This window comes from Ascaphus truei, chromosome 3, assembly GCF_040206685.1.
Source record: "Ascaphus truei isolate aAscTru1 chromosome 3, aAscTru1.hap1, whole genome shotgun sequence".
NCBI classification, from domain to species: Eukaryota; Metazoa; Chordata; class Amphibia; order Anura; family Ascaphidae; genus Ascaphus; species Ascaphus truei.
Genome location: NC_134485.1, coordinates 308,455,383 through 308,465,947, shown reverse-complemented (window position 1 = coordinate 308,465,947; position 10,565 = coordinate 308,455,383). Strand labels below are relative to the sequence as shown.

Genomic DNA, 10,565 nt, shown 5'->3' with positions numbered 1-10,565 from the left:
TGGTTCCCACCGGGGATGGTAGATGCGGCACACCAGCGGATGACGTCACATAGATGGTAGATGATACCGGATCGGTATAATGTCCGAGCAGTTCTGAAGCAAGTGTCTAGGAAGATACACTGCACACCTTCCCTACGCGTTTCATCAGATGGACTGACTTCTTCAGGGGGTAGGCTCTGGGTGTGTAGTATGGCATATATACACACCCACGAGTCCAATTAGCTGGATTGATTAACAGGCAAACAGTGTGTAGGCAATCTGCATAACTAAATAATCAAATTGTGTACACATTTGAACACCTAATAATAGATCTCCACAAATAGATATTTGCCAACACACAATGACATAATATAAATTATCGATTTTGCACAGTAATGCACTAGGATTTGGTGCTTCTTTTTCTTCTATTTTTCTATGCAGGTGGAGAGGGAGGTCATTGTACCCTTTTAAAGAAGCTGCCTGTTTTTCCTGTTAGTGCTATATTCACTCCCCAAATACTGGACATATTTGTTTGGACTCTATAGGACTATCAACATTGAGCAGACAAAGGAAGGTTCACAGCACTACGTATTTTATTTTCATTTTTGAGTTGTTTGCTTATTAGACATTGATTTATATGCATTTTTGGTATATATCCATTTTTTAATATTATATTTTATTAATTACATATTTTCATTAATTTATATTCATTTAACATTTAGTTATACCATTAATTTCTGGCATTTCACACAATAGCGCAGTCCTCTATTGTACATATTGCAAATAGTTTTTCAACTTTACGGTCAGCAGCTGTTGGTTGGGTGCCAGAAATACTGTTTTTATCATGATGTCTAAGAGTAAAGAAAGGTTGGCCAGAAGGCAAAATTATCTCAAACCAACTGAGTCTATTACAGTTGAGGATATGGAGGAGGGTATAGATCTAAAAACCAATTTTTCAGGCTTGAGAAATTGGCTAAGGAGGAGATGAAGCATTGGCTTGATCTGCTCTCATTGGAAAGATATTTAAATGAAAAAATAATTCCAAGAGGTCTAAGAGTAACAAAGAAACCTACATTTGAAACCAGTGAGGATTTTTCCTCAAATTGGAACTCTATTTTGGAGAAATGTTCTTTCTCACTAATTCGCTTGCTAATCTCTTATCGGGAGGAGAGAGTGAAAATTACTGAGAAAGAAATAGAGGAAGTACAGCAAATTTTAATTCCTCATGCAGAGAGTGAAGAATTTCAGGAATTGGATCAATTGGTTAATAAGAGAGTATTAAACTATGAAAATGATATTATGGAACGTAAAGATAAGAAATATCATAGAGATACTAATGATTATGCAACTGATCAGGTTACAAATTGGAAAAGAGTTAGGCGAGATGATTCCAAACACCAATATCCCCCCAAGAAAGGGAAGAAATACAATAAACATAGGGAAAGAAGTAGGGATTACCAACATACTTCAGCAGCAACATCTGGAACACATACACCAAGAACTAAGAAACAGAAGGAAGATAAACCTTTAACACCGGTGTGTTCTACAGAAAATAGATTTGAGGTTTTATCAGATTCCCCTAAGAGTTCAGGTCCTGTAAACAAGGAAGGGGGAGCAACAAGTGGGGCTATCTCTAAACATCCAAATAGGGAATCTACGCTACCTCTGTCTAAATCAACATCCCATACCGCTTCTTTTTTAGAGATGGTGAAGAAGGAGGAGGAGAGATAGAGAAAGGGAGAACATATCCTCTATGGGACAGACACCCCACAGCACGGGAAAATTCCTCACAACGCAGAAAAAGAAACAGCGAGGAAGAAGATCTGGGCAGCGTGAACAAAGAAAGAAGGAAGGCAGACTAAGGACATTGATGCCGGAGAGTCACGGTATTTTCAATCTATCAAGTTTTGTATTGTCGGCACATCATACCGCACTCCTCTCTAAAGGTCTTTCCTTTGCACCTAGTAGTTCACCAAAATTTTTAAATTTATTTGTAGATTTAAACAAATATATTAGAAAGGTCACTTTAATGAGATTTTTCACTCTAAAGGGTAAGGAGAAGGAGGAGATTTTCAATTCTCAAGAGAGGGACTGTATTAAGGCTATGACATCACTTTTGGCAGATGGCTTTGATACAGCTGATATGGATACACATTGTGGTCCAAACTTGGACATTTTTACAAAACATGTTATACAATCAAATGGTGTCACATTAAACATTGTGGAAAACTTGGTAGATCCAGTATTGTCTTCATCAACTGATGCCGATACCACTCTTGTAGAACTCCCTACAGTTAACATCAAACATTCACCCTTTGTCCCAAAATCCACTTTCTTCCCCTATCAAGCCAAAGGGGGGTTTATTGATACATTTTATACACTTGTATTGAAAGATTTCGAATCACTCTGCCAAAATACACCTTCATTACAAAAAAATAATTTGCATAGAAATTAATTACAGGCTTTAAAAGAATTGAGTGAAGCAAGTGAAATTGTAATAAGACAGGCAGACAAAGGGGTGGCATAGTGCTTCAAGATAGGAATATATACATAGCAGAAGCGAATCGTTTGTTGGGTGATGGGAAGTCGTATGTACTTCTGCATAGAGATCCAATGGATATCTATCAAAAAGACCTAAGGATCTTTCTCCTAGAGGCACAACATATGGGAATAATCACAAATGCAGAATTTGATTTTAGATTCAATCGAAACCCTAGAACACCAGTGTTTTACCATATACCAAAGATACACAAAGATCCAGTAAACCCACCGGGGAGACCAATCGTCTCTGGGGTGGAGTCAATGACGTCCAGCGTGTCCCAGTATGTTGACCATTTTTTACAACCTATGGTGGTCAAGTTGAGATCACATATTAGGGACACGCTGCATGTTATAGACTCCATCTCTGGGATACCCTGGAAATCCACCTATATTTGGGCCACATGTGATGTGGCCTCGCTTTATACGTGCATTGGTCATACTAAAGGGGTGGCAGCAATAGCACACTTTTTGGAAAAAGAAATTCTAATTAATAAGATACAGAGAGAATTTATTTTGATTGCAATCCTGTTCATTCTGGAACATAATTATTTTTTATTTGAAAGTGATTACTACCTGCAGATCTGTGGAGGGCTTGGTGTTCTATGGCCGTTTCATAGATGACCTGATATTCATTTGGGACGGTGAACAGGAGGCATTGAGTGAGATCCTAACATCGTTTAATGACAATCAGATGGATTTGAAGTTCACTTTTGAAATAAATAAATATAATATCAACTTTTTGGATTTGGAACTAATGGTGAACAATGAGAATGAAATTGCAACCAAAACATTCTTCAAAAAAGTGTCAACAAATGCATACTTACATCATAACAGCAACCACTACCATAAATGGCTGGAGAACGTCCCCAGGGGCCAATTTCTCAGAATCAGGAGAAATTGTTCTCTTGAGTCGGACTACTTGGCTCAGGGGGACTCTCTAGTTAAGAAGTTTGTAGACAAAGGTTACAATAATCATACGGTCATGGAGACTTTTAAACAAGTGGGTCAACTAGATAGACAAAAACTTTTAGACCAGTCAAAGGGCAATATAATATCAAGAAACAAAAAGATGCGTACCATGGATAAAAAACAGACTTGCATTCCTCAGTTTATAACGCAATTTAACTGTGCCTCACAAAAAATTAAAAATATACTAAACAAACACTGGGAAATTCTACTCAGTGATCCAATCATAGGGAAAAATCTGCCACCAAAAATACCGGTGGTATTCCAGAAGGCCAGAAATATAAAATCAATTGTGGCACCCAGTAGACTGAAAAAATTCCAAAATACTGTACAAACAAGTAAGAATATAAAAAATGGCAACTTCTTGTGCAATCGCTCAAGATGTCTTATGTGCAAACATTTAAAGAAGACAGAGAATATTACATCCCATTCAAATGGATCTATACATCAAATAAAAGGTCATATCAACTGTCTGTCCACCTATATTGTTTACGCAATCATGTGCCCCTGTGGGCTTCAGTATATTGGTAGAACCAAAAGGGCCCTATGTATACGATTCCTGGAACATCGACGTAATATAATACATGGGTTAAAAACACATAGTCTGTCCAGACATTACGAATTGAAACACAATAATGATCTGTCTTCTTTAGTAGTCATGGGTATTGAGGCAATCAGTTCGACACTTTTGAGTGGAGATAAGCACAAACTCCTTAATTTTAGAGAGACATACTGGATCTACGAATTGAATACACTTAGGGCCTCATGCAGTAAGCGACGATTATGTGAAATCGGCAAGCTTATCGATTAGTCATGTTATTGGCGTTTTTCCCTCTCCGTATGCAGTAAGTGCCGAATACATGCAAAATCAACCAGAAAACAAATCCGCCCACTCTCACGATGATGAGCCGATCACACACAGGTGTATCGGCGTGCGTGGCGGGGTGCTGTTAGGTTGCACAATCACAAATCTTGCTGAATCAGGCGAAACAAGCATGTTTTTGATTGCGCGCCATATTTAAAGGCAACGTGTACTGCTAATCATTCTCTGTGTTGTTGGGAGGGAGAGAGAGAGAGAGACGCACAGAGCTGGACGATTGAAGATTTGCATATTGACTGAGAGACTTGTTGTGTATTGGGTGAGCTTTGTCCTTTGTTGTTTTGTTTACATCTTTGTCTTGTTTTATATGTGGAAGTGGGTCGTGTGATTGCCTGTACATTTCTTGTCTGTTTTTTGTGAGTGCTGGAAGTATGCCCGCAAAGCGTGGGAAGAGTGATGCTGGTGGGAGTGGGAGTGCTACTCGTGGGAGTACGCGTCGGAGTGAACGTACTGTTCAGGGGAGTGATGTTGCTGGTGCACCGAGTGGTGTTGCTGGGAGTGGGAGTGCTGTTGCTGGGAGTGGGAGTGCTGTTGCTGGGAGTGTGAGTGCTGTTGCTGGGAGTGGGAGTGCTGTTGCTGGGAGTGGGAGTGCTGTTGCTGGGAGTGGGAGTGCTGTTGCTGGGAGTGGGAGTGCTGTTGCTGGGAGTGGGAGTGCTGTTGCTGGGAGTGGGAGTGCTGTTGCTGGGAGTGGGAGTGCTGTTGCTGGGAGTGGGAGTGCTGGTGCTAGGAGTGTGAGTGCTGGTGCTAGGAGTGTGAGTGCTGGTGCTAGGAGTGGGAGTGCTGGTGCTAGGAGTGGGAGTGCTGGTGCTAGGAGTGGGAGTGCTGGTGCTGGGAGTGCTGCTGGTGGCGCAGTTGCTGATGGGGTGTCTGGTGGTGGCGTGCTTGCTGGTGGCCAGCTTTTGGAGGCTCTTCCATTGGAAGAAGGAGAGTCCAGTCAGCACCAGCCAAGCTCTGACCCTAAACCTGCTCGGAAAAAACGTGTGGAGAAGCCACGTAATCCTCGCTTCAATGACCAGGAAAATAGGGCTCTTGTCACTGGCATTCTGGAGCACTATGACAGTCTCTATGGACATTTAGTAGGTAAGTGTAACTTTACATTTATTATTCAAATACATGTGATCCTAGGTCATCTGAGTTTTGTTCATATGCAAATATGGGTACACAATATCTTTCTATGTTCATTAGTGTGGAAACACAGCTTTTTATCATGCCTTACAAGGACAAATAAACACAGGCGGTCAATTTGCCAGAACTGCATACAATATGAATGCAACCTTGCTTACATGTATAGGTTTAGTAGTGAATGCTCATGTGCTGCACATATTACACATAAAACAGCATGTTTGCTATCTCTTGGAACAGCTAGCAGTGTAGGAAACTGGTGCTTATATTATTATTAATTTACCTCATATCTTTTATATGTTTTTCAAGGGCGGACAAGTGCAGCAAGCAAAAAAGAAATGTGGGACACAATAGTCATTGGTGTCAATGCCTGTGGGAATAGTGTCAGGGACAAGTATCATTGTCGGAAAAGATTTGATGATATTAGGTCCAAATTGAAAAAGAAAATACAAGACCAACGCGTGCATGCTACTGGCACTGGAGGTGGGCCCACACCACAACGTCTCATATTGACTCCATTGGAGGAGCTGCTTCGGCCAAAATTACTTACCGTCGTCGTGGAAGGCTTGGCTGGTGACCGTGACATTGGAATTTATCCGTCACAATTTCCAGCAGGTGATAAATATTACTGTACTAGGCGTGTCGTTGCTTACAGTTATTTTGCATAGTTACACTGCTTTTTATACTGTCTTCACAATATAAGCATACCTGCATCTATATATGTATATGTCTGATTCTGTATATATATATCTCAAAATAGACATATATGTAGTAGTCCTACTAAAAGCAGTAACTAATATAGCACGTGCCATTGCGTGCTCATTTACATGTGAATTCCCAAAATGCATAGCTGCAGTGGAAGCAATTGATGGTGGGCGAAGATGGGGAACAACAGGGTAGTACACATGTGTAACACATGTTCATGAGAAATTATTAGTAGCTACAGGTACAGAACAGAAATATGTATCATATTATTGTGTATTTTATTGATTTTACTCCGACAAACATGACATTACTGCCTATTTTAAGCATGCATCAAAGAAATTGCATGTAACGGCCTACAAACATCACTGGCACTAACACATCTATAGTTGCTTATGAAAAGGTCCATTTTTGCTTTATGTCATATACAGACAGCATAATGAGGCACACGTATCATATGTTATGTCATTGTTTTCATAACTTAAACACTGCAGATGACTACTTAGCTCATCTACCATTGTGTTAAAGCAGCTGCAATTAATATCTCATCACAGCATACACTTCAACAGAGGGGGTGGGGTTCAGCACACACACTAATTACAGCCTCATTTCACGGTCAACTTAGTTCACACCATTTGCACCTGTTTCAAGTCATTGAAAGGTGTGGCTGATTAGGCTTTTTGGGGAAGGGAATACCTTTCTTACAACCTGAATAGCACAACTGAAGTTAATCACACTCATTTGAAAGCTTAACTCTAGCTACTAAATGCCCCAACAACTCATTACTTATCAAAGCGTACGTCACACATTAGTTCACTCATATCTATAGTTGAACTACTATGAAAGACACATTATCACACACTGCATGTGTTGTCTTGTTGAGTCACAGCCACATTCAGGTGTGCCACATCTTCGATTAATGTACCACACATATCCTCTACCAAAAACAACACTTTTTGCAATATGACCACCTTCATGATAACCATTGTGAATGGTCATCTCATGATAGTTATGTACATTATGATACTGATATCACTACACAACATATGATTTTTAGGTACAAATTTAATGTATTTTTCCTCACGCATTACTGCAGAACCATAGTATGTTGTATGTTAGGGAACTCAAAAGTTCTAAGTACACAGGCATGTACAGTGTTATTACAACTATTTATGTTCACTTTCACACACATTTTCGGTTAAGGAACTGATGTTGTTAGTTAATCATAAATACAGAACATACAATAAGTGTTTGTTCAATATTTACACATGTAAATGTAAAACTTATGTTATTGTTATATATAGTTGCCCCTGGAGGACATGTGTCACCTGAGATGGAACAAGTGTCTTCACCTGGGTCAGCCAGCTCAACACTACTAGAAGGTGAGTGTATCATTTGCTGGCCATATAATATGTGCTCTTCTATATGTTATGTTGTCATGTGCATTATTTGTTTTGCACATCTTCTTTAAATAGGATTACTTAGTGTCAGTGAAAATTAAGTGTAAGGCAACATGTATTGTGTTAGTGATGTTAATTATCATGTAGGACTTCTGAGTTTAGAGCAACTTTTCATTCATTCATATTTCATACTGAGTCCAAACATTATTCGTAAGTCAAGGTAGTTTTTAATGAGGTTATAAAACGTATGCTAACATGTTAGGTGTTACTTAGGACACAGTACAATTACATAGTAACACAGCATACATTAACATGCCATTTAATAATGTGTACATTTCTTTTTAGAACATCATGGTGATGAGGATGATGAGTATGATGAGGATGACGCCACAGAAGAGACTGAAATACAATCATGTGACCATGAAGAGGTGCCAATAGAAACTGTTGTACCGCCAAATCGTCCATCAACTTCCACATACGATGCAATTGTAGCTTCAGAGGGAAAAATAGTGGACGCAGAAAATCGTCGCCATTCAGACATGATGACAGTGCTGGAAAGGATGATTGGACTGCAGGAAGAAACAGTATCACAATTGGCACATCTCCACAGAGTCTTCATTGAAGTGCCTAAACAGTTGCAAAAAATCAACACCTCATTCGAAGCATTAGTTGTTCAGCAAACACAAGCTAATTACTGGAGAATGACTAATGTACCACAATTCAACACCTCCCAGCCAGGATCTGTTCATGCAGGTCAGTTTTCACCACATTCATCTGATATTCATTCACCAGGCCCAAATGTTACCGGTCAAGTAGCAGACATTGCTGTGCAGGTTCCTGATGACATCCTACCGCTGCCATCTGTACAAATTCAGCAGCAGACACCTACAAAGGAGGCGACAAAAACAAAACAAGACACACATGAAACAGACCAACCATCACTTGTGCAGTGTCTACCAACTTGCTCACATGTGTCACTGGGCACAAGCCCTGTCCGTGAACAGTCACTACCCAAAAGCCCTGTAGGTGAGTCGCTGCCCAAAAGCCCTGTAGGTGAATCGCTGCCCAAAAGCCCTGTAGGTGAGTCGCTGCCCAAAAGCCCTGTAGGTGAATCGCTGCCCAAAAGCCCTGTAGGTGAATCGCTGCCCAAAAGCCCTGTAGGTGAATCACTGCCCAAAAGCCCTGTAGGTGAGTCACTGGCCACAAGCCCTGTAGGTGAGTCACTGGCCACAAGCCCCGTAGGTGAACAGTCACTGGCCACAAGCCCTGCCCGTGAAGTGCCAGAGGCCACTCAAAGTGGCTCTGTTGTGCCTAAAGTTGGTGGCAAAAGAAAAAGGAAAATTCAAGAGACAACAAGCAGGCCTGTTACTCGCTCGCAAAAGGAACAAAAAAAATAAATGTTATAATTCAGAAAATATGTCTTTGGCCTTGTTTTGTTGACTTCAGATTATCTAATTACTATTGTATGTATGCTGAAGACTGTGTTGTTTCCAAACTTTCAACTATGTTCTTGTACACGTGAAGTTTTGGAAATGTTAACACTCATAATTAATTGTGTTATAAATATTTATGTTGTAATCGTCTGTTCAGTAATGGTCCACCAGGAGCCAGTTGCTAAGTTTAGAGAAGCTGCCATTGACTTTGCAGCAAAACATTGCATTTGGGTGTGTTAATTGATGTAAGAATTGCATATGCATATTAGTCACATGCAATTATTAAAACACCTAAGTAAGTGCAAACATCTTTCTTGTACGTGTACAGCAGGATTATGTGTAAATTATTACTTACCTTTGCCTTGCTTGGCCATTGTAATTTTGTCCTTTAATCAGTTGTGTGTTCGTTTCTATAACATCTCAGAATGTATAATAATATATATACACACACACACACACACACTGAGTGTGTGTGAGTGTGAGTGTGAGTGTGAGTATATATATATATATATATATATATATATATATATATGTATATATATATATGTATATATATATATGTATATATATATATGTATATATATATATATGTATATATATATATATATATATATATATATATATATATATATATATATATATATACATATATATATACATATATATATATATATATATATATATATATATATATATAGTACTATATAAACTGGTATACACAAACTAATACACTTCATGCTTCCTTGTGAAAACACTATTTTAATAATACAGGCCTAATGTTTGAGAAATATCCTAAGTATGAGACTCTAACAGTATTGTGCTTAAACAAATGTTTATTACTTAATTCAATCATGTTTCTCACCATTTAAATAGGTTTCATACAAGGTATACTTAATGCCATCAATGTTGTGTGTACTCCTGCAATATAAAAAAAAATAAAATATTATATATAAATATATATATATTTTTATAAGAGATATATTTATATATATATATATATATATATATATATATATATACACACGTATTTAAACTCATGCAGACAGGGAGTTAACCAGACTTTCACATACACACAGAAATGTAAGCGGGGAAAAAACATTTCTTTTTGCAGGTGTGTTTTTACTGATATGCCTGGCTAAGAAATATTTTCACACACTGGTCTTTGTTAGTTTTCAAAAAAACACTATGTGAACGCATTCACAGTCTAGGGATGTTTTTCACAAACGAGATAAAAGAAGGAGAAATGTTTCTCCCACAGTCCCATATCACGAACCACAACTGTTAACCCAATTAGACAAACAAATCCAATTGGCGTTTGAAATAAGGAGTCAAAGTAGTTACTTTTGTTGACCTTGACAAGGAAAAACAGGAGTTTGTTAGCCATTCAGCACATTCATTTTGATGAGCAAATAACACAGACCTGCACACAGCTTTTGTGCTACTCAGACATGGCTGATGAATTCGTTAACAATATTAATCCCCTTTTAGGGTATAAGTACATGATCTGTGAAGCCATCTTGAACAGTCGCGGACAGAAAGCAA

At 38.7% G+C, this 10,565-nt stretch overlaps 1 protein-coding gene across 1 annotated transcript; it reads left to right on the top strand.

Annotated features, from left to right (window-relative positions):
- The first annotated feature begins 1,732 nt into the window (after window positions 1–1,732).
- Window positions 1,733–8,724, top strand: LOC142490735 (uncharacterized). Its single transcript, XM_075593152.1, has 4 exons — window positions 1,733–1,865; window positions 7,495–7,572; window positions 7,936–8,670; window positions 8,717–8,724. Exons 1-4 carry the CDS (start codon window positions 1,733–1,735, stop codon window positions 8,722–8,724), a joined length of 954 nt encoding a protein of 317 aa, XP_075449267.1.
- Window positions 8,725–10,565: the final 1,841 nt, after the last annotated feature.